This window comes from Trachinotus anak, unplaced genomic scaffold, assembly GCF_046630095.1.
Source record: "Trachinotus anak isolate AG129_WGS33_773 ecotype Australia unplaced genomic scaffold, CSIRO_AGI_Tana_v1 ptg000028l, whole genome shotgun sequence".
Lineage (NCBI taxonomy): Eukaryota > Metazoa > Chordata > Actinopteri > Carangiformes > Carangidae > Trachinotus > Trachinotus anak.
The window spans coordinates 21,963,158-21,988,488 of NW_027273879.1; the positions used below are offsets into that span (position 1 = coordinate 21,963,158).

The window sequence follows — 25,331 nt, forward strand, 5'->3', positions numbered from 1 at the left end:
CTTTGTAACTCAAAATAAGGGGAAAGGTTATTATTGGTCTGCACCGCAGCCTTTGGGAAGGAGTAGAGGACTTTAATCCAAGATATAATTTTGAGCCAAAGCCAAATTTTCCCAGGGTATAAAAAAGGTAATCCCACTCCACCCTATCAAAAGCTTTCTCAGCATCAAGACTCTGGCATGTCAGATGAAGGACAATAAAGGATATTTAAAAGGCACCTGATGTTGAAAAACGAATACAGATTCTTCATGAAACCTATTTGATCCACTGAAATGACTGAAGACGCCTGGTCAAGAGCTTTGCAAGAAGCTTTACATCTGTATTTAGAAGGGAAATTGGATGGTATGAGCTACACTGAAGGGGATTTTTGTCTTTTTTTTTAAATGAGAGAGATGGTTGCCTTGCACATTGTTAAGGGGGGAGAGTTTGAGGAGAATGACTCCTTAAAAACAGATAGAAGAAGAGGGGCAAGTGTCATTGAGAATGTAAAAATTCTGATGGATAACCATCGGGCCCTGGAGATTTACTCTTTTGCATACTCCTGATCATTTCTATGACCTCTTTAGCAGGTATAATAGTAACGATGAAAACATGAATTTACTTCCAATTGGTCAGCATGTTTGATGCCTTTGTCATTGTTAATTTCAGGTAATATACTGCACGGCGGTCCTCTGACGCAGCTGATGAGCTAAGATTTTTCCCATTTTCGCTCCATGTTCTTAGGAGCTATGCCTAGACTTTAGAATGAGGTTGTCTGCTTGGCGTGTTGAAAGGAGGTCAAACTCAGTTTTAAGTATTATTTTATTTTATTTAATTTTAAGTGCTTTTTGAGTACGTCATCTGAGGGTGAACGGCTGTATCTTATGTCCAATTTGAGGATGTCATCTGTCAGTTGCTTAAGGCACTCAGTGCTAACTTTCTTTCACATTGCACAGTAAGAAATAACCTGTCCCCTTAGGTATGCTTTCAATGATTCCAATACTAGAGAAGATGACGTTCCTGGGGTCTGATTTTGGGCAAGAAAGAATTCAATTTCAGATTTAATGAAGTTTACAAAATTTTCATCTGAAAGAAGTAAAGGGTTAAGTCTCCACGGACGGTAACAAGAATCTGTACCAGGGATATGTAGACTGATATTCACAGGCAGTTACCACTGGGAGGAGCTTCTTATCATATTATAAAGAAATAATCTATCCGTGAAAATGTTTTATGGACCTGAGAAAAAAAAGGAATAACTCCTAGCTGTAGGGTTACGCCAAACATCAGCTATACCATATGTTTGAAGGAAAAGTTTAATCGTTTGTGCCGACTTAGATTCAACTGATGGTTTAGAGGAGCTACAGTCTAACTTTGGAGAAAGAATGCAATTTGTGTCCCTCCCTAGGATGAGGTGATGTGTATCCATGTTAGGAATTCGGGAGAAGGTGTTAATCAAAAAGGCATTGCCATCCCAATTAGGAGCATAAATGTTGGCTAAAATAACTGTGAATCTGTATAATCGACCTGCTACAATAATGTATTGTCCCATAGGATACGATATTGTGCTAGACATTACAAATGGGATATTTTTTCTAATTAGGATCACTGCTCCCCTCGCCTTAGAGCCAAATTTGGAGTGATGTGACTGTCCTGTCCATCCGCCCTTTAATCTGTATCAATCAACAGTGCAGAGATGAGTCTCCTGGAGAAAAGCGATGTCAGTCTTAAGATGGTTAAGATGAGTTAACACCCTCCTACGTTTCACAGGATGATTTAAAGACTTCGCATTCAGCATACAAAGTTAACTATGGACCCTGTAGCCTGTCCTAGACTATTTGTGTCAGCCATTAGGGGTCGTAATGAGCAACATACGATGAATTAACCCCAAAGTTTCAATACAGGGGAATTTCAGACATGTAAAGCAATCAAGTAACATTGGTCTGGTAAGTCCCCAACCCCTGCCAACTAAGTGAACATGGTGGCTGCAACACCCTTCATATAAAAAACCATACATTGAGTGATGGTATTGGGGAACGACTTAGTGTAGAGTAGTCCAGCTCCCGCACAACTTTGCACTCAAAAATAGAACTGAAAAGCACATCAAGTTGCAGTAAGATATAGTAATGACCGTGGAGCAGTATAAAAAGAATAAAAGAAAGGGATAAAAAAAGAGAAAAAGGAAAAAAAAGAAAAATTCACAGGATGAAAGTTAATACAAACAAACAAAAATTTACATCTCTGCGCCTCCAGGCATATGCTTGTATATATAGATACATATCTAACCATTAGGGGGGAAAAAACGGAGACTGAAATGAGGTGTGTGTCTTAACCCATAATGTAATGGAGTTGACTAAATCAGTTTTATATACTACTTTCATACGCTCAAAAATCAAAATTACTGTTGTTCCTGATGTATCCTATGTTGTATGGCAGGGTTGGTATAGCTACCACTACACAGTATTTAATAAAAATAAAGATAAAAAGGAAATAATAAAAAAGCAAACAGATAATCATGAAAAAGAAACACACCTAGATGACTATGAAAATAAGAGATTAACAAAGTAAGTGGCAATCCTGTAAATTGGATTATCTATCAAACCTTCCACATCAAAACATCTGTATAAAAGGAGAGAGAGTTGGGCTAAAATAAGGTTGGATCCAACAACAAAATCCTCACTCCACAGCCTCTGCTGTTGCAATAGTATTCTTTACATAGGCCATTGGATCCTCTGGGTCTAGAAATTCCTTGTTATCCCCAGTGTAGGAGATGCGGAGTCAAGCAGGGAACATAATCCCATAACAGACATCTCGTCGTCCTCGTTGAATGCAGCATGGGTTTTGGCAACACTTTTGGTGTAATCTGGAAAGATGCCTACCAGCTCCCCTTTAAAGCGAAGTGGGCCTTACTCTTGGGCTTGCTGCAAAACATCAACACAGTCTTGATAGTAATGCAATTTAGCAGCAATCACCCTTGGTTTTCTGTTGTTTTTTTTTCAGTGCATGGCCCCTATGTGAGCGATCAGCCAGAATTTCCTTCTCCAACTGCAAAACTTTTTTCAGTATTTTAGAGACTGAGGCAGGGGAGCTCGAGCAACACCCACAATGCAAATAATACACCTCCTCATCCTCCCTTCCATGTCGTCAGTCTTTTCCCTCAAATTAGCCAACTCAGTTTTAAGTTCAACAACTGTCACTTGTTGGTGACCTCACCCGACCATGCTGACAAGCCTTCCTCTATGTCACCGATGGTGGCCTTCATAGTGTGCATATCTGAGCGTATAGCTGCTGTGCTGTTAGCAATTTCAGCCTTAACTTCATTCAGCTTGTTTTTGAGGAAGTCGAAGTTCTCCGTCAGTACATTCTTTAGCTCTGACCTGATTATACCAGAGATGTCCGCTTTCAATGAGGAAATACAGATGATCAAAGGATCCACAGACAGATGCGCCATTCTGCAGCTGATGTGACCAGTGACTGAGTGGGATCCAATGAGAACGTCTAACTGCTTGAATGTGTATAATTATGTCATGTTGATGTTATTAGACTGAAAAGGGTTAGTTACAGTAATAGTCAACCTGAGTGATTCTGTGTTGACTCGGACAAACATTCAGACCAACACAGACTCAGAGGAGGTCACAGCCTCAGTCCAATGGAGGGTCTGGAGGTCACAGCTTCAGTCAGGTGAAGGGTCTGGAGGTCAGAGGTCAGAGGCAGGAAACACATAACTAAATGACGAAATCAGTAAAAAAGTGACATAGGTTCACTCAGACACTTCCCTATCTCTACCACCAGATAGTGCCAAAGTAAAGAACTATGAAAAAGTGTTTTGAGAATGGTTTAAACTAATGATAATTTCCATGATTAATTAATCTGACAGTTGTTTTCTCAGTGAATCGAATCCTTGTTTAGTCTATGAAATATAGAACAATAGTATAGTAATAGTGAAAATAGCATCTTCTTCATAGAGAACCCTTCAGATATCCAGTTTAATGTCGAAAATAACAAACATTTCACATCCTGGAAACAGGAAATGCTGAAACAATTCATCAATTATCAAAATAAGTGTCAGTTCATTTTCTTTTACTCAATTAATCAATGAGTTGAAGTTATGATACTTTTGGATTGATAATGATCTGATTTTTTCAATTGTGGAGTTTGTTTAAATTATCTGTGTCCTGCCACTGATCATCTTTAAATGAACAGTCTGGTCTTCATCACAGTCAAATTGTGTCCTCTACCTCCTGCTGATGTTGATCTACTCTAATCTTTTATGTCTGACACAAACACCAGAACTGACTGAACAGTTGTTCTCAGTGTGTCACAGTATCATATTTACCGAAACACTGAATCTAAACTGACATATACAGACAAACAACCACATATTCATACTATTGGAATTGTAGAGGCACCACTTAACCTAGCGTGCATGCCTTTGGACTGTGGGAGGAAACCGGAGTACCCGGAGGAAAGCCACACAGACTCGGGAAGAATATGCAATCTCCACACAGAAAAGCCCCATACCTGGGGTTCGAACGCAAAAGCTTCTTGCTGTGGGGCAACAGTGCTAACCACTGCATCACGTGGCGCCGAATTTAGAAAATGGATCTTTTAAATCCTGAACCTGTGTCAGAGGAGGTTACAGGTTTTCTTCCTCTGTGCATGATTTTATCACTAAATCTCTGTTAAACCTGAGGACTGAAGGACAAACTGACATTTTATGTTCAATAACTGGTTGTGTTGGCTGTGTTTTATTCATAGATGTGAATCTGTAAAGGTTCAAACCCAAACAGAAGGAAGTGAACTAATCCACCTGTATGAGGGACAGAGAACCCCTGAAAGCTTGAAACCCTGAAGGCCTGAAGGCATGAAACCCTTAAGCCCGAAACCCTGAAGTCCTGAAGTCCGGAAAGCCTCTCCCCGGCGTTTTCTCTATGTGTTTAGTACAATTCAACATGAATGTTCACTGGAGCTGTGTAACGGAACTGAGTCTATGTGTAAATTCTCTCCAGAGAAAAGAGAGAAACGAAGACCCGCCCGCCACAGGGCAGCAGTCCACTACAGGCTCCACAGCAGCGGACACCGCCCCATAGCACGGCGACGCACCCAGCCAGGGTGGAGTTTAGCAGCCGCAAAGCCGACAGCGGATAGGGAGGGGAACCGAGAAAACGTCGCTATCTGGCCTTTCCCCTACTGAAAAATCCGCTTCGTACCGGGGAACGGTTGAAGGACCGCTACCGTTTGTGGTTTCTAGAGGTCGAGGGTCCACTGGCGGGAGAGCATCGACGCGCTCAGGTCAGACTGATAGTTTCTAACTTTGAAAAGTTTCCACCATTGTAGCGACGAGGCCGTGACGTCAGCACAGCCTCGATGTGGAGGCAGAAAAGTTGGTGAAAGTAACAGACACAGGCCTACTAATGTGTAGCGGCGGCACACACACACAACACAGACACAGACAGTGAGTATGTGAAATCCCCTCTTAGTTAACACGAGAAATAAACGACGTGTCGTGTACTGACGCTTTATCACTGCTCCGTCTACAGACAGCTCAAGTTTCCGGACAATAAGTTAGGGCGTCTGGCATTTTGATGAGGAGTGCGTGTGTGTGTGTGTGTGTGTGTGTGTGTGTGTGTGTGTGTGTGTGTGTGTGTGTGTGTGTGTGTGTGTGTGTCTGTCTGTCTGTCTGTCTGTCTGTCTGTCTGTGAGAGAGAGAGAGAGATTGTGTAATCTCGTAGAGTTCCGTATTTTAAAGGAGTCCCTGTGCTGAGTAGCTCCGGTAACAAAGCGCAGTGTTGGGTGTGTTACTACACAAACAGGACAGAAAGTGCAGCCTCCGGGTGTAGATTCCTCCACCTCTGTGATGTGGTGCGCGACAGCGGAGGAATGTGGACGGAGACTCGTTTACTCTGAGCTGTAGACTGCTGTCAGTAACGGCCAGGTCTGTTTGTGAACACTGCCAGAGAGCCGCAGATAACAGTCTGTAGGCATGCTACATGCTGCTTACTGAAGGCGAAGGGTCATTCCATCCGACATATGGAAATAAAAATACAAATACAAATGATTTAGTCCTATACCAACACAGGGTTATAAATGTCAACAGCCTGTGTGCGTGTGTGTGTGTGTCTGTGTCCATCAGTATATTGTATTGTAACAGTTACATTCTACTGTAGCCGTTACATTCTATTGTGACAGTTATATTCTACTGTAGCAGAGTTATTTGAAGTAAATTTGATAATCACCAGACATTTTACCCAATAAGGTCTGCACTGAGCTGAAGTTAGCTCACTTATGTGATATTTCTAAAGACTCACAATGGAAAGGCTCATCAGTGGTTTTGTTTGTGGAGGGAGAGAAAACACTCTGCATGATGGCTTGATAGTATAAATTAAATAGAAAAAGTCAAATGAAGTGAATAATCTGTTCCTTCACCAGAATGATTGACAGTATTGGTTATTTTATGTGTCTTAAGTGAGTAATATTATTGACTTTGTCCTTTATGAGCAGCTACAACCAGTTGAAATGAGTGTTTCCGGCAGGTCTGACTCTGTAACCAGTACATGTTACAGAGCTGCTCAACACCAGGTGAAAATCTTGTTTCACTTTGTTGCAGTGATGTAGAAGTGACTTTGCAGTGATGTAGAAAAGTCGTAGCAGTGACGTAGCAATGATGTAGAAGTGATGTAGAAATGATGTAGAGGCGATGTAATGGAACTAGCGGTGAAGTAGTGTATAAGTAGCAGCAAATCCAGTTTTGCTTGACACTCTCTCTTGCTCTTTCTCAGATGCTCAGAGTAATGACAGTAGGATGACAAATTTTACACTTTTTATGGCATATGTGAAAACAAAACTGTCATCACCGATAAAGGATTAATTATGTGACAGACCATTCACAATAATCACTTGAAATCAACAGGGGGAGGCACGTAGAAACAGCTGTTTATCTCTCTCTCTCTCTCTCTCTCTCTCTCTCTCTCTCTCTCTCTCTCTCTCTCTGTCTGTGTCTCTCTCTTTCTCTGTGTTTCTCTCTCTCTCTCTCTGTGTCTCTCTCTTGTTGAGTGTCCCACAGTTCTATTTACAACCTTAAAAAGCAACAGCTGAGAAACTGAAATAAGTGCTCTGTCCATTGATCTCCTCCACACTCTTTAATCACAGCGCAGCACCTACTCACAACAAGCAGCGCTTCAGTGACAGTCAGCTGGTGTGTGTGTGTGTGTGTGTGTGAGTGTGTGCGAGTGTGTGCATGTGTGCGCACATGTGTTTGTGAGTGTGTGTTGCAACCATCAGTTATATGCGATTATATATGTAAAACTATAGGGCAAATTAAAGGTAATTTAGTAGTACAAATAATGATAATAATAAGTTACTACATTAATGAGAAAACAAGCTAAATATTCTCTTTATATCGATGATAGCCTCTGCCATCAATCACTGAGATCATCATCCATGAGTACAACCTTAGCTGTGACGTAGTGGTGATGTAGCAGTGATGTAGCGGTGACATAGCAGTGATGTAGCAGTCACGTAATGGTTACATAGCGGTGATGTAGCAGTGACGTAGTGGTGATGTTACAGTGACGTAGCGGCGACGTTAATTTCTGATATTGAATTGTGATATCAGATTACTGATCTGTCAGCAGTGACTGAACAGAAATACCAGTGACGTGTCTGATCATTTAGAATCAGTTAGGTGTCAGTGAGGCTTCACTGTAAACAGAGACATCAGCTGACCTGGATGAGACTGGTGGTTTAAACTAAGACTGAACACATGGCCTGATGTCATACAACATCATCTCTCTAGCACACATGATATCAGCCCCTCATGTTTCCTTTGCCCTGCACCACATAGTATTGTGTTATGTTGTTACGCTGTGTTCAGACTACACAGTGTTTTTGTGTGATATGATGGTGACTGTGTTAAATCAGGAGATTACAGTGTCATAAGCTCTTGCTGAGACTTGGCTGAGAGATATGACGTGATGTGATGTCATCAGGGGGAGGGGCCAGAGAGTGACATCCAGGAACAAGAATGTGAACACAGGATGTGATGAGTTAAGTACATCTTTGAGTTGGAGCTGGAGACTGAGTAGCTGTTGTAACCTGACTGCTGCTCCACCTGCCACATGTGTCCAGCTGTGCAGTGGAGGTTGTGTTGGAGAGGTGTCAGTGTTTGTGTCATGGCCCACTCTCACACCAGTTAAGGAAACTGCTTTTCATTCCAGTGTGCTGCTGCAGACAGCGGCTGTAGTGTTTTCTCTCAGCCATATATGGTAAAGACGACATGTGCTGCCCCTCCCCCTGCACCAGAAATCATTTGTTTTAGACTTGAGCCAGTTCCCCAAGCCTCTGTCAGATGCCTGAGGAGCTCATTCAGATCACTGAGGACTCTCTTTATGTATGTAAAGATCCTGCAGCAGTTGATCCTGTAGCAGTACAGATCCTGCAGCAATACAGAACCTACAGCAGTATAGATCCTGCAGCAGCAGACAGTGGCTGAGACTTGCTGAGGCTGTGGGATCCATGTGGATCCTGATTCATTGTGACCTGTCAGCACCACTGATGTTGGTTTATTTACCCACACAGAAACTGGTTGTGGTGTTCTCATCTGCCTCTGCAGAAAGACCTGTGTACTGGTCTCTGGCCAGTTAGTGTTACAGTAGTGACATATTCACAGGACATCACAGACCACTTTAGCTGAGCCAACACAGAGGACAGTCAGAGAGCACCAAGCCCTCAGAGGTGTCCCCTGTCAACACTTAACACTCTATACCTCCTGCTATGCTAACATCTAATATCACTGCATCTAGATACATCTGGGTGGGTGGGTGCAGGTTGGGGACTGAAGCCCTGTTCACTGCTGGTGTTATAACACCAGTTCCCTGTAGAGAAAGTAAACCAAGATTCTGAATGACTTGTGATATGATTGTGTGAACTCTGGCTGACCTCAGCTTAGTGAAGAGGTAAACTGATGTTCTGTGTGTTTAAACTCACCATCCTCCTGTTGGTGCATCACACAGCAGGTGATGTGAAGATCTGCACCTTTCATCTCATCTCACATCTGTTTTAAAATCTGATATAAACCTAAAACATGAGCATCAGCTTTTTTTGATTTTGATCTATACACTGTGTGCAGCCTTCAGCTGGATTCACTGTCAGCTCTACTTCGTATGACATACGAAGCGTCATTTTGTTCTTTGCTCTTGTGTCATCACAGCAGCTCAGAGACTCTTCAGGTTCATGGTCAAATAAAAACAGGAAACTGGAAACTTAATCATTTTTTAATCAATCTCCATAACATGTATCTGTGGAGAAAAAACTTTGTTGTGTGTCTTTTTATTTTGTTTCACACATAAACTACTCTTTCCACAACTGTTGTCACTATTGCTTCATTATAATAGTTAAAGCAACAATGGTGTCTTCATCCTGTCATTAACCTTCATGGTCCTTCCTACCCTGAGTTTTGCCTGTCAGGCTACAAACAGGCTGCTTCAGGCCCTTTGCAGGAAGCTCTGCGGATGTACCTCACAGCCGGGTTACAGCGGGTGATTACACATTACCTCTGTAACAGACAGAGCTGTATTATTAAAGATGATGTTTCCCTCAGGTCTCAGGTTAAAGGGTCCAGACTGAGGGTGAACCTGCACACAAAAGCTGAAAATGACGTACAGTAAAAAGTAAACAGATTTGAAAAACTGTGCACATACACACCTCTTTATAAATCAGTCAGCCTGATAATGTGCCACTTTGGTGAGCCACATGCTCTGCCCACAACACCATAAATGGTCAAATCCCTTCAGGTTGTTCTTTTGGAAAGGTGTGAATGGCTGAGGCTGCAGGAGCTTTGAACTTCTGAGGGTAAATAGTAATTAGAGGTGGAGGAGGAGGTTACAACCCATTTCACTGCTTATCTAAATAAATGTCATGTACACTGTATAATCCACCAGCTCTGGTGTAGTTGAAAAGTTATATTGGATAGATGTTATCTTCCTCCGAGTCTCTCAGTCCTGGCATTCCTGTTCTCCTCTGGGACAGTCTGTATTTAGATCTGGAGCTGAGCTGAACACAGCGTCTCCCTCTGTCTCTGTTCTGATGCTGCTATTCCAGAGGAATGCACAGATGAATTCCTCTGCAGGATCCTGTGTTCCAGAGCGGCCATGAAGAGATTTGTTGATAGAAATAATGTTAATTATCTTAATGTCGGGAGTTTTAAGGACGGGTCTCTGCAGTGATAGTCAGTATTTCAAAGTGGGGGTGTGGTTCTGTTTTAGACCAGGTCATTGTGACAGTGTCACAGCTGAGTAAACACAGCTGGATCTAACAGCAACTGCTCTGCCTCCCTGTAGCTGCACAGTAAAGTCAGTGTGGAAGTAAAATATTGTTTTCCAGTAGATTTATTGTCACTGCTCCATGTAGTAAACAGTCTGAATGATTATCAGGGCTGCAGCACTCCTCATGACTTTTACCTGACAAGTCCCAGCTCGTGATTCAGTGTACGCACTGGACAACAGAACATGTAAGCTAAAAATGTTTCAGTAAATTTAAGGCCACATACGGAAGCTTAAATGGGGCTGATTGCTATGGGGCCGCATGTGGTGGGGGCTGCAGGCTGTGAGCCTGGGAGGCTGTGAGCCTGCAGCCTGCAGGCTGTGGGGCTGCAGCAGGCTGGTTAAGGTCGTGATCACACAGGAAGTCAGAGTGCAGCTGGGAACAGACACAGTGGAGCTCTTTCGTTTCAAAGAACTGTTTGTGCTCTGCTGCAGTGTGAACTCGTGGTGAACTGTTTTCCACAGATTTTTTTAATCCACTTCTTCACTGTCAATACTCGACTACTTGTATTTAATAGAGAGGACTGGTGTTGTTTCGACTTATGTCACTGCAATTAATGTATCCAGCTAACAGCTGTGGGAATTGAAGTTTTGAACTCTTCTGTGTTTCTACTGTGTTTCTCTGCTTTGCCAGTTTTTCTTGAAATGACTGAAATGATTAATAATTAGTCTTATTTCTGTCAATTGATCTGATCCAATAATCATTCATGGTTTCAAGTCTAATGTAGACTTAACTTTGTTCCTCATCATGTTGTCACTCAGTGCTGATGAATGTGTGGACTGTGTTGAGGTGTGTGCTCCTTCATTCTCTCCTCTAGAACATGACTCTGTTGGACTTAATATAGTGTTTATAACAGTCACATCAACTTTGTGGAAGGGCCAGAATCTTTCTGGGCAGACACGGGGGGGGGGCAGACTTTAAAATAAAATTAAATAAAATTTACATTTTGGCCTAATTAATGTATTGTTGTTTTGATTTTAATTTTCTTACAAAATTGATGGCATTTTTTAGCCTTTATCAGTCAGGCTCCTATCACCTATACTGCAGCCAGCCACCAGGGGTGATAGAGATATTTTGCCTTGATATTTGTGGGGCTGTCATGTCCATCACTGGAAAAACTTGATGCGTTTGCGAACAAACTTGATCGGTTCCACGCAGATTTGTTGTCAAGGAGGCTGCTGCGGCAACTTCACAGAGAAGATGAAGGAGGAGAACTCGATCTCAATTGCTTTTTGGGTTGCTTTAATAGCGGCGATTTTCTTTGTTTTTTAAAAGATACCCTAAATACCATAAGAGATTTTCTTTTTCCTCCTCACTGTTTCGAAATTCAATCGCGGGCCAGATTGGAAGCTTCGGTGGGCTGAACACGACGATCACTGGTTTATGATGTGTGACTTGTATCCTCACTGTTACCAGGTCAGTGTGTATGTCCTGTCACAACCTTACTGACAACTGAGCCATATCCACAATCACAGTGTTGGTGCTGCAGGAAAACATTGGCTGTGTAGGTGTGTACTATACCTGACTCCTCTACACCTAAAACTGGTTCAGTTCAGTATCCAGACTTCATCCACATATTCAGTTCCTTCATAACGTTATTGTTTTTAAGTGAGCTCAAGGGAACCAGCTGATATTTTCTATAGAGACAGTATCAGGAGCTGCATTATCAGGACCTGTGGTATCAGGACCTGCAGCATCACATGCTGGACAGTGTGGCTGTGACAGTGAAATGTGCTGTTCTGGTCCAGTGAGAATAATTGTTGTAATACTGGTGGTGGACAGGGTGAGGTCTGCAGGGTGAGATGTTCAGGATCTGGTGTCTGCAGGATGAGATGTTCAGTATCTGGCAGCTGCAGACAGACAGGATGTTGGTCCTCAGGATGACGGTTGACTGCTGTCACTCTCATTGGAGTCTGGAGTGGACTGACAGCAGCTCAGAGACCTCTGTGAGCTGATGTGGGTGCTCCATTATGTTGTACTTCCTAACATTACTGATGATTTAAAGGCTGTTCCAGTTCATTAATACTCAGTATCAGTGCTACAGTCAGACAGGTGAGACACAGCTGATCTAAACCTTAATGAACTGGACTCATAGGATGAAGCTGTTGTCCAGATTATTAGTTAATGTCACTATGTTTGAACAGTGTTTCATCAGATTATGACCCCATGTTGAAAGCTTCTCATTGGTCATAATGTCATTGATGTTTGTTAGAAATATTTCTAATACAAATAAATAAATAAATCAATATTGCATATTTGGTAATTTTCCTTCAAACTGTTTGGAGCTTCTCTACACTCAGAGCAGAAATAGTCTAAGCTGATATATCAGCAGATATTAGCTGATCACACATATATTGACATTATCATGTCAATATATATTAGCTGATCACACAAAATGTCAGTGTCAAGAAAGTGTCAGAAATACTGCACTGTAAAAATGTCGACAGTCTTGTTGTGTCAGCTCAGTTCAGCAGGTTAGACTCTTCGTCTGTTGAAGGGTTTGTAAACTTCACCTCACACAGCATTGTACATGGCCTCAAACCTCAGAAACACAATCCAATGATCCAGTGACTCCAGATGGTGGTGAGTTATCTTTTGATCAGGACATGTTCATTTAAAGGTGGAGTCATTGATTCTAATCCTATTCACATTTAGACAAGGGAGCAAAGAGGAGAGGAGGGACGTTGCAGAATGGGGGCAGGTACATTCTAACGTATAGTAAACGGGGAAGGAGATGGAGCAGTCTACTTTTGTGTGGCTGACAGACTGTGTGGAGTTTTAAATGCGAAGGCGAGTGCATGGAATAAATGTCCATTATGGTTAATTAGCAGGCAGGTACTGGTGTCACACTTGTTTCGCTGGTAATGTTAAATTACTCTCCCTACTTTCTGGTTTGAAGATGACTGACACTTCTCAAGGTGTGACAGAGCCAAAGCTTTGATCACTTGGTTCTGAGTTTTTGAAGAACCAGAACATGTCCTGGAAACAGCTCTTACCCATCTTAGTTATGATATTATCAATGTGTTGAGTCCAGGAAAAACTCACATCTGTCACAGTCTTTAACTTGTCTATCATCCAGCATGTGTGGATCCAACTGACCATACATTTTGATTTAGAATGGTTCAGCTCTTATTATGTACCCACCGTTCTGGGCTCAGTGTTCGATACATCATTCATCTGTTGACTTGTTCATACTGAACTGTACACAGTTAACTCATTCACATACATGATCACTCCAGCTCTATCTAATACTAACAGGAAATCATAAATATGGAATATAGGAAGTCCTAAACCTCTACCATGAGGAACCCCACACTGTAATGATATCAGAACACACAGGTGACCCCACCCAGGACACAGCAGAGAACTTAGAACTATAACATTTATATTAACTATAGAACATCAGCGCCCCTCACCTGACATCCTTCAGCCAATTATCAGTCACATATACTGATGCTGTGATTGTAGAAGGTCCGTCTGTCTATGAATGCTGGAAACTGTTTCTGTAATAATTTACTCAGCATTGGAGAGGACTTAATGGGAGAGGACTTAACAGGAGAAGGCTTAATGGGACAGGACTTAACAGGATAAGACTTAACGGGATAAGACTTAACGTGAGAAGGCTTAACAGGAGAAGACTTAAAGGGAGAAGACTTAACGGGGAGAAGACTAACAGGATGACAGTGGAAGCAGATTTATTATCCTTTGGCAGTGGAGTGACCTTTATGTCTTTCCAGACCCTGGACATACAGTGCATCCGGAAAGTATTCACAGTACTTCACTTTTTCCACATTTTGTTATGTTACAGCCTTATTCCAAAATGGATTAAATTCATTTTTACCTCAAAATTCTACACACAATTCCCCATAATGACAAAGTGAAAAAGTCACTTGTGAACTGTGAAAACCTATGAATGTGACAGAGCTCATTGTGTGATTGAACTGATTCTGTATTTCATTAATCCTGTTCATAAAGATCATTGCTCTCAGATCAGCAAACAACAGATTCTTCTCTAGAAGGTCCTGCACTGTGTGTGTGTGTGTGTGTGTGTGTGTGTGCGTGTGTGCGTGCGTGTGCGTGCGTTTGTGTTTGTGCGTGGTACCTCAGGTCAGTGTTGTCTCTCTTAGTCTCATAGTTTTCATACAGAGTGAGGTGTCTTTCTGTTTTAGCTGACAGCCTCAGAGGTTTGTCATGTAGATCCTCTTCCTGTTTAAAGAACCAGTTTGTCTTTGTATGAACAGAGTCCTGTAGAGAGCTGGGTTGAGCAGGTCGTCCACTAATCAGAGGGTCAGTGGTTTGATTCCTGTCTCCTCCAGTCCACGTGTCCATTGGCGAGTTACTGAATGACAAAAAGCCTGTGATCATCAGACGGTGCAGTGAATGGGTGAATATGGTTTGTAGTGTAAAGCTGAACAGGACCAGAGACGAAGTACACAAGCACAGTCCATCAGGTACGACGTCTGTCATGCGTCAGTGATATATAAATAAAACTGAACTTCAGCTGGTGAGTGACATCATCATGCAGCCCAAACACAATGCATGATGGGAGCTAACAGTGATGAGCTGCACATCAGTTCTGAGCTGGTTTCTCAACTGATGGAGTCATGTGACCAGAGTCAGCTGATCATGCACTTTGATCATTGTTACAGTTCCTATATGTTCTTCAGGCTGTTCCATGTTTATGTTGGTCTGTAGTGTCAGACACACAGTGATTGGCTCCTGTGGGCCCTTCCTCATTTCTCAGTAACTGCAGTAATTACCGTTGTGACTCTGACTTCCTTTTTCAGTCAGGGTGGAGTGGGAAGTGTCTCCAGACTCTGATCAGGATCTGAGCTGATCCTGATAAGACTGGACGACTGAAGCAGTTCGAAAGCTCCTACATGTCTTTGATAATAAAGTAGAGACACGTGAACAAACAGGAACAGGTAGTCTCACCTGCCTCTCCTCTGTCCCCCCATTGGCTGCAGGATCCAGTGCTCCCAGCTGAATCACTTCTGGGAGGATACTCATGACTGAAATTTCCTTTTATGGAAACTAAGAGCTTTTTAAACAGGAAGTGACATTAGAGTTCTCCCAAGAACACTGTCACACCAGAGTAGAGGAGGATCTATGAAACCACTGACACCGGACATCCCGCCAGACTAAAATAGCAGAGTGAATGAAGATGTTATTTCATCTATGACAGGATGAATGAGAGCCTCTAGACAAGAACAACAACCAGCAGAGGAGCTGAGGCTGTTACAACCACAGGCCTGAAGTCAACTGAAGTCAGTTCAGACTTGTTCTGCAGACAAGAGGCAGCCTGTCAAGTATTTATACAGTGATTCATGTGAACAGAGACAAGCTGAGGAGAGCTGCTCTGTCTGTGGAGGAGTGAATGTCTGTCTTGATTAAATCAGTTCATACATGATAATAGGTCACAGACAGTCTCAGTCACCTCACATTTAAAATGGATTCACTTACCTCTGGACAGAGTGTGAAGAGTGTGTGTAGTGTCATGTCAGTGAAGTGGGTGTTGGTTGAATGAAGTGACCTGTTGTGTGTCGTCTCTGTCAGCAGGGAGAAGAGAGCAGAGCTGGTCACCTGACAGGGAGGAGGAGGCTGTCACTCAAACACTGGTTGACATCAGGTATTTACTGTCTCACCTTCTCTCTAAAGTTAACACACACAGGTGAGACTGGTGACATCATACTCCTGCAGCTGGTTTTCACTTTGCTCCAGTGTAATAATGGATGTGGGATGTGGATCATTCTCAGTCAGTAAACCTCCTCACAGGGATGGAGGACACTTAGTTCCTAGATAAGTCTCTTTATCTGCTACATTACCCAGCATACACACACACACACACACACACACACACACACACACACACACACACACACACACACACACACACACACACACACACACACACACACACACACACACACACACACACACACACACACACACACACGCGCGCTCTCTATCTGACACTCACACTCCAGCTCCATCCGCCTGTCATCAGGGAGGGGGCCAGAAAAAGAAGGAGGAACTGATAGTGACACAGTGTCAGCAGGATGTGAGAGCAGGCCGTCTGAGCGACACACACTCACACACACAAATGTCCTGCTCTTGTCTAATACATGAGACAAGAAAGACATCAAATCAAAATTGAAATGTGTGGTCAGCGCCCCCTCCTGTCATTAACATGACTGATCAGATGTGTGCACGTCTCTTCTGTTGCATGGTTCATGTTTTCATGTGTTGTGTTTTTCACCTTTGTCTAATGACTGTGTGTCAATTCACACCTCCTGCACATTTAGTTCAGATGCATTACACTGAACCCAGCAGCTTCCTCAAGGGAAGCACAGTGACCTTCTTCACACAGATCCTATTCACACAGTGACCCTCTTCACACAGTGTCCTTCTTCATACAGTGACTTTCTTCACACAGTGACCTTCACACAGTGACCTTCTTCGCACAGTGACCTTTACATAGTGACCTTCTTTACACGGTGACCTTAACACAGTGACCTCCTTCACACAGTGACGGTGACAAAGTGACCTTCTTCACACAGTGACTTTCTTCACACAGTGACCTCCACACAGTGACCCTCTTGTGACAGGTAAGCAGGGACACAGGTGAGAGAGGATATGTGCGAGACTACACAGGTTTGAGAGGACAAGTAAGAGAGGACAGGTAAGAGAGTACACAGGTGAGAGATGACAGGTAAGAGAGGACAAGTGAGAGAGGATGGATAAGAGGGAACTCAAGTGAGAGAAGACAGGTGAGAGGGGACACAGGTGAGATATGACAGGTAAGAGGGGACCCAGGTGAGAGAGGACACAAATAAGAGATGACAGGTGAGAGGGGACACAGGTGAGAGATGACAGGTAAGAGGGGACCCAGGTGAGAGAGGACACAAGTAAGAGATGACAGGTGAGAGGGGACACAGGTGAGAGATGACAGGTAAGAGGGGACCCAGGTGAGAGAGGACACAAGTAAGAGATGACAGGTGAGAGGGGACACAGGTGATAGAGGACAGGTAAGAGGGGACACAAGTGAGAGAGGACAGGTGAGGGGGGACAGGTGGTCTTCCTGTGCAGTCACTGAGACAGACTCAATGTGTTCCTGCTGTTGTCCTGAGTCTTCTCATGGACCAGTGTATGAACCATTGTTGCTGTAGAGGTTGTCAGAGAGGCTAGTGGAGAACCTCTGTCTGACCATGTGGTTGTAGATGTGTCTCACACTAATCACCTCAGGTTATGAAAGTGTGCTGTTGCTCAGCTTCCTGTTTGAACCAGGTTTCTCACACTCCTCTGGTTTCATATGTGCATGTAAATATAACTGGAGTTCCTCATTCTGACGTCCCTTCACCCTGTGCTGAGAACAGAAATCCCCTCAGTAAAGACATATTTGTACTTCCTCCCAATGAGCAGCTCTGCACAGAGGCAAAAAATATTCAGTATGATTATTATTAAGAAGAAGAAGAAGAAGAGGTGAGCTTTTTTTGTTTTCAAGACAAACTAACACCACTCTCAAACATCCACGTCTTTTTCCAGATGTTTCAACCATATTGCACAGTCTTCCTCATGACAGATGTTAACATGTATACCAGAGCAGTTATGAAGTCGTCTGTAATACTTCTCATCCCTGTTGGTTCAGAATTAAAGGAACAGTTTGTCTTACACTGATACCACTCTGCTGTTTGTACATGAAATTAAGTGGCTGATTAGCTTAGCACAGCACAAACAATGGAGACGGGTAGAAACGGCTAGCCTGATTAAGTGTTAGAGTTACCCTTACAGGTAAGAACGTTTAGCTAAAAGCTGGTTCAGTGGGTTGTTAACAGTTTTGTCTCAGACGTGTTGTGATGTTAAGCTCCACTCTCTGACTGTTACTGGTGTCTGTCATGCAGGTGTGAGCTGGGTGGAGGTGCAGAGCAGCAATCATGGTGGCCCTGTCACTAAAGATCGGCGTGGGGAACGTGGTGAAGACCATGCAGTTTGAGCCCTCCACCATGGTGTACGACGCCTGCCGCATCATCAGGGAGAGGGTCCCTGAGGCGCAGCTCGGCCAGCGTGAGTCCTCCTCTGTCCCCTGACCCTACACACACAAACACACACATACAAACACACACACTCACACTCCAGCTCCATCCACCTTGAACAGGCAGCATTGACAATAAACCACCTCTTTCAATAGATTGACAGACGATACAGTGACTTGTTTAAAGAACCTAGAGAGAAATCATGTGACTTTTTGGACAACCTTTCCCTCCACACACTCACCTCTCTGATACTAGACTGAAATCAGCTGATACTAGACTGAAATCAGCTGATACTAGGCTGAAACCAGCTGATACTAGATTGGAACCAGCTGAGACTGGAATGAAACCAGATGATACTAGACTGAAACCAGCTGATACTGGACTGAAACCAGCTGACACTAGACTGAAACCAGCTGCCCTTAGACTGAATCCAGCTGATATTAGAACGAAACCAGCTGATACTAGACTGAAACCAGCTGAGACTAGTCTGAAACCAGCTGAGACTGGAATGAAACCAGCTGAGACTAGACTGAAACTAGCTGATACTAGACCGGAACCAGCTGAGACAAGACTGAAACCAGCTGACACTAGACTGATACCAGCAGATACAAGACTGAAACCAGCTGAGACTAGACTGAATAATGATAGGATGTGGTCCTGGAATTCAGTCCTGGTCCAATAGGCAGTTGACACAGGTGTGTTTATTGCACATGATCTGGCAGGGATGTAGGTGACACCTGCATTCAGGTAGCTCAACTTTAAAATGAAAAATATTTGTCTATTGTTTAATGGAAAAACCACAGCCACAAATTATTATTCAAAGAATTGTAGGTATGTTTGCACATGTGTGGAGGGGATCTTTATGTTCTCTCTGATACTGTGGGGTTCTCTAACATGGAGCTGGGTTCACTGCAGCTTGTATAAAAAAGCTCCAGGCTCCTGCAGCTGTTGGTGACGATGATGATGATGATCATGAAGGATCCTTAACTAGGAAACGAGCAGTTGGGCACCAGTCACACAGGAGCGTTAAGATGAAGATTGATTCTGGCTACGTGTGAATAAGAGTGTTAAGACAAACAAAACAAAGATAAGTTAGTTAAAGAGGGAGGCAGCAGGTGTCCTGTAGTCTGTTGATTACAGACTGTGTGGCTGTAAAGTGAGAACACTCTGCTCCTCAGAGCCATCAGCTGGCTGCATGCAGAGTTATGTGTCATTACTGTTTCAACAGCGGCTCTGAGCTTTGCTTGTTTCAACCTGTTAGTCATTTAACCTGTAGGGAGACAAAGAGCTGAAGCCTAAGCCTCTGTCTCTGCTCCTGTATAACCTTCAGGAGATAAGTGGAGATGATGAGAACCCTGTGACCTGATCTTATCACATATATCTGTACAAACAGCTTATCCACCACTGATCCACTGACCTGGTTAACATGAGCAAGGACGTCCTGGAGACAGCAGCTCAGCCAGCACAGTGACTGGACGTGCTTATGTCCAGAACCACAGTGACTCACTCTGTGTGTCTGTGTCCCTCTGCAGCCAATGACTATGGGCTGTTTCTGTCTGACGAGGACCCAAAGAAAGGCATCTGGCTGGAGGCGGGAAAGGCCCTGGATTACTACATGTTGAGGAATGGGGTGAGTCACTGTGGCACTCACTTAGACACCGCTGAATACTTCAGTCCAACACAGAGGGGAAATGAAGGGATGAGAACCGCTCAGTGTGGTCTGGACCTTGTGTGGTCTCTGCAGAAACTGAACCCCCTTCTGTAGAGGAAACTGTGCTGACAGACAGGAAGCAGATAAACTGTGTCTGTCAGAGGTAACGTGTGCAAGAAAACACCAGGACCAACTTCAAGTGGTAGTTGTGGTTATCGGAGGTGTGGTTGATCTACAGTGTGTTACCTGCGGTAGACTGAGAGGAGCAGCAGGAGCTAAGTGAGGAGATCAGCTGAGAAAACATGTTGTAGTCGCTTCAAAAATCCCACAGAAAAAAACTGATATCAGTTCAAGTGTTTTCTCTTTATTCTCCTCCGTTAACCCACATGTCTCCACTTAACTCATATGTCTCCTCTGTAACTCACCTGTCTCCTCTGGTAACTCACCTGTCCACCTGTCTGTCAGGACACTCTGGAGTACAAGAAGAAGCAGAGGCCCCTGAAGATCCGGATGCTGGACGGCACAGTGAAGACTGTCATGGTGGACGACTCCAAGATTGTCAGTGACATGCTGATGACCATCTGCGCTCGGATAGGTCAGCTCTCTCACTCTCTAATGTACTGTCTGCTCACTGACTGATCTCTTGCCTGATGTCACTCTGTCCAACGGGTAAACTGACACTCTTGTTAGTGTGTCATGTGACCTTGGTGTGTTTGTGTGTCAGGCATCACGAACTACGATGAGTACTCTCTGGTGCGAGACATTGGCGAGGAGAAGAAGGAGGAGACCACGGGGACCCTGAAACGGGACAAGACTCTGTTGAGAGATGACAAGAAGATGGAGAAGCTGAAGCAGAAGCTGCACACAGACGACGAGTGTATGACACCACACACACACACACACCATGATGTCACTCTGTTAGTGTAGTGATGTGAATGTGTGTATATCACCATCAGTAGTGTGTCTGTCAGGGGTCATGTTCCTGACAGACACAGAGCCTGAGGGACCATCACCAGTCCAGGACCACCAAGTCCCTGTCAGTCCTGAGTCTGTTTGTCTGTCCTCAGTGAACTGGTTGGATCATGGCAGGACGCTGAGGGAGCAGGGTGTGGAGGAGACAGAGATGTTGCTGCTGAGGAGAAAGTTCTTCTACTCAGACCAGAACGTGGACTCCAGAGACCCCGTCCAGCTTAACCTGCTCTATGTGCAGGTACACACACTACTCACACAGACCTGACAGCTCCTGGACATACCTTATAGTTCCTCCTGTGATGGCCAGGTCCTGATCTAAAATGTCTCACTGTAGAAAGGAGGACTCAGACATGCAGGAGCTCCTCTTCTGTGGTTTATCAGGATATTAATTGAATTGCATCTCTGTTTCTTCCTCCCTGTCGAGCAGTGACCACAGACATGCTCCTCTTGGGTGGCCATGTCTGTCTGTAACTTCCTGTTGGTCACTGGGTTTGGTCAGGATCTGTCTCTGCTTCCTTTCTCTGAGAGTGGAGATACTCAGACATTTATATTTTGGATTTTGTTTTAATTTTGATCTTTTGACTGATGATAAGTTTTATTCTGATGTGTTGTTTTTTTTTTTTTTTTTTCCAGTTCAGTGTCAGGACTTTGACTTTTTTTTTTTTTTTTTTTTTTTTTTTGGGCTTTTTGTGCCTTTATGATAGATCAGTGGAGACTGACAGGAAAGGGGGTAGAGAGAGGGGAATGACATGCAGGAAAGAGTCGGACCGGTCGGGAGTCGAACCGGTGACTGCCCTGCTTAGAGCGTCTTGCGCTCAACATGGTACGCGCCCTAACCACTCAACTACCGGGCTGCGCCCTGATGTGTTGTTTTGAAGCAGAACTGATGGGAGCTTCATGATCAGGGGGGACTGTCTCAGGGTTCAGTTCTCTCTCTCTCTCTCTCTCTCTCTCTCTCTCTCTCTCTCTCTCTCTCTCTCTCTCACTTTATTGCTCTTTCAAACAGCTGTTGCTGAGTATTAGGGACTTAAACCAGCAAGGTTAAATGGACGGCTGTGGTGTGACATCATATGACATAGATTCTATCTCAACACTTTCAACCGTTGCAGCCCAACTTGCCTTCCCTTCAACTGTTGCTGCTTAAAGTCTCTATTAACTTAGAAAGCTGAGGCCCGATACTGTTATGTCATCATATCCTCAAGCCAATCAGAATCAAGTATTCTCATAGCTGTAAGTCATCCTGCTCAGGTCGTTGTTTATACTGTTACAATAAAAGAAGTTGTTCTTCTGACTGTGTGTGTCTCTCTCTCTCTCACTGTGTGTGTGTGTGTGTGTACAGGCCCGTGATGACATCCTGAACGGCTCTCATCCTGTCTCCTTTGACAAGGCCTGTGAGTTTGCAGGGTACCAGTGTCAGATCCAGTTTGGAGACCACAATGAGTCCAAACACAAGTCTGGATTCTTAGAGTAAGAACCACCTTCACTCTCTGTTTACCATGATCGTGTGTGTGTGTACAAGAACATGGTTTGATCTGAGCTGCACTTTTCCTCCTCAGTCTGAAGGAGTTCCTGCCAAAAGAGTACATCAAGCACAAAGGAGAGAAGAAGATCTTCCAGGTGAGAACTGGACTCTGTGGAGGAACAGGGCCCTGTGGGTTCTGAGTCCACCACCCTGCTCAGTAATCCTGGCTTCAGGAACAACAGGACACAGTCCTGTGATGATGATGCTCTGTGATTGTTGTTGTTTTACTGCCTCCTTCTCTGAATCGGCAGGCTCATAAAAACTGTCAGAACATGACGGAGATCGAGGCCAAAGTCAGCTATGTGAAGCTGGCCCGGTCTCTGAAGACCTACGGAGTCTCCTTCTTCCTGGTCAAGGTGAGGAGAGGGTTCACTCTGTGGATCACACACTGAAGTGTCACCATGTCTGAAGTAAATTCTCATGAACTCTCTGTCTTTAGTCACCTCAGTGAGTACTGACTGTTTCTGCAGGTGAGATCAGGTGAACACATGTTCACAGCGCTGCTGTTACATGTGATGCTTCCCTCTGAGTGTGTGGAACAGGTCAATGCTCAGATCAGAGACCAGAGACTGGCTCTGTCAGGTCACTGCTGTCTCTCATGGCTCAGACAAGGCATCAGTTTAACATCAGGTTTAAAACATCTGTTCACCTGTGGATGTGATTCTTCTCTGCTGTGTTCACCACCTGAGCTGAGAGACATCACATCCTGCACACAGTCATGTCCTCATTCATTCAATCATTCATTCATTCATTCGTCACCTCCACGTGAGGGAGTTGGGTGGGGCTGTGTATTTCCAGTCTAAAGCCCTTATTCCACTGCTCAAAAAACCCACTAAGACCCACAAGCATTGGGCTTTTGATTTTGTTTAATCAGCATTCACACCCAGGTCAAATGGCTCTGCAGTAGACACGGGTATTTATCGGCTCTGATGGGCATTGACGTACACACAAAACCCAGGTGAATCCGCTAATTTTCGCCTCTTTTCCTGCTGTAACGTCTGTCTGAGCTCACAGACACAGGCCTGTCACCTGTCCAGGTGCTGTAACACCAGAAACTCCACGGCTACACTGAGATCAGGGATGAAAGAGTGAGCTGCAGTCACCGATGGAAACATCTCATACAGAGGCTCTGACACTTTTACAGGCTTTTACCAGTTTGCAGGGCGGCTAGCACCTTACTCTTTTGCCGCTACTTCTGTGTGTGTGCTCTGCATGTCATGACATCACTCCTTGTAGTTGTGTGTGTCCTCAGTCCAAACAGAAAGACAAACTCGACTGTCAATGGAAAAGGGGTCAATCAGCTTTTATTAGTGGGTTTACCCGCATTTTAAAAATCTCCTTATACCTGATAATTTTGGTGGGAAAATGGTACATCTGTGTGTTAACCTCCTGCAGGAGAAGATGAAGGGCAAGAACAAGTTGGTTCCTCGTCTGCTGGGCATCACCAAAGAGAGCGTGATGAGGGTGGACGAGAAGACCAAGGAGGTGATCCAGGAGTGGAACCTGACCAACATCAAACGCTGGGCGGCGTCCCCCAAGAGCTTCACCCTGGTGAGTATTAGTCCTCACTAATGCTAACAGTGTGATGTGTGTTTGTGGATATCAGCAGCTGAAATGTTTCAGAGGGCAGATCCCTGTGTGGGGGACTGATGTGGTCCCTGCCCTGTCTGTAGCAGGAGCCTCCAGACCTGATCCAGATCAGATTCATGTGTTTTAGCTGAAGAGCTGGGGTCAGTCAGAGACTGGCTCAGACTCTAAATGGGTCCAGGTCCTCCTGTTTTTCTGTAAATCAGGGACAGAGGGGGTAAAGACTCTCTGGTTATATCAACTAAAGGATGGATGTCATGTTGTCATGGGGACCTGGATGATCTCATCCACAGAATAATGAGGTTGTGTTAATATGGTTCAGGTGAGTGAGTGTTACCTGGGTCTGCTCTCTGCTGCTCACCTGCAGCTCCGTCACGTTCTCTGTGTTCTGCTGTCAGGACTTTGGAGACTACCAGGACGGGTACTACTCTGTGCAGACCACTGAGGGGGAGCAGATAGCTCAGCTGATTGCTGGCTACATCGACATCATCCTCAAGAAGGTAACACTGATGAGAGCCAATGTTATACTGTGGGGTGACCTTCTCTGTATCCTCTTCCTCAGCCCTCACAAAGAGGACCAACAGCTCTGCTCTGTTCACTGACCACTGTCCTTAGAAATATACAGGAACTATAGAGGTGTTTAACCTGCTCCTGTTAGGTCACTACTGATGTCATCACTTCCTGTTCACAGAAAAAGAGCAAAGACCACTTTGGACTGGAGGGAGATGAAGAGTCAACCATGCTGGAGGACTCTGTATCCCCCAAGAAGTAAGTGTGTGTGTGTGTGTGTGTGTGTGTGTGTGATGAGTCAGCAGCTCTGAGTACTTACCTGCCTCCACTGAACCCTGTGTCTACATTCAGGTAACTTCTCTCTTCCTCCTCCTCCTCCTCTTCATGTTCCAGGTCCACGGTGCTGCAGCAGCAGTTCAACAAAGTGGGGAAAGTGGAGACAGGCTCTGTGGCCCTGCCGGCCATCATGCGCTCAGGGGCCGGGGGCCCAGAGAGCTTCCAGATGGGCTCCATGCCGCAGGCCAAGCAGCACATCACCAGTGGACAGATGCACCGAGGACACATGCCCCCCCTGGTAAGACAGAGACCACCACTCTGTTCTCATAGGCACCAGGTCAGAACAGGTTCTGTAACACGTGAACCTGACCCCCAGTCTGTCTCTGTCTGTTCTCATAGGAACTGGGTCAGAACTGGTTCTCTAACATGTAATCCTGACTCTCTGTCTGTCTCTGTCTGTTCTCATAGGAACCAAGTTAGAACAGG

The 25,331-nt window shown here is 44.4% G+C and overlaps 1 protein-coding gene across 2 annotated transcripts in view; it reads left to right on the top strand.

Moving 5' to 3' along the window:
* Positions 1-5,105: 5,105 nt before the first annotated feature.
* tln1 (talin 1) overlaps positions 5,106-25,331 on the top strand; it is a 50,138-nt gene continuing 29,912 nt past the window's right edge. Inside the window, exons 1-14 of one of the 2 annotated variants that reach the window (XM_071467063.1) lie at positions 5,106-5,266; positions 15,854-15,923; positions 18,196-18,358; positions 19,860-19,957; positions 20,444-20,573; positions 20,703-20,855; positions 21,046-21,188; positions 22,290-22,417; positions 22,507-22,567; positions 22,724-22,828; positions 23,868-24,023; positions 24,458-24,559; positions 24,751-24,827; positions 24,963-25,143. In XM_071467063.1, the coding sequence (XP_071323164.1) occupies positions 18,229-18,358; positions 19,860-19,957; positions 20,444-20,573; positions 20,703-20,855; positions 21,046-21,188; positions 22,290-22,417; positions 22,507-22,567; positions 22,724-22,828; positions 23,868-24,023; positions 24,458-24,559; positions 24,751-24,827; positions 24,963-25,143 (1,464 nt within the window). In that variant the 5' untranslated portion in view covers positions 5,106-5,266; positions 15,854-15,923; positions 18,196-18,228. Of the gene's footprint in view, positions 5,267-15,850; positions 15,924-18,195; positions 18,359-19,859; positions 19,958-20,443; positions 20,574-20,702; positions 20,856-21,045; positions 21,189-22,289; positions 22,418-22,506; positions 22,568-22,723; positions 22,829-23,867; positions 24,024-24,457; positions 24,560-24,750; positions 24,828-24,962; positions 25,144-25,331 lie in introns of both variants that reach the window. The other variant, XM_071467064.1, reaches the window with a different exon arrangement.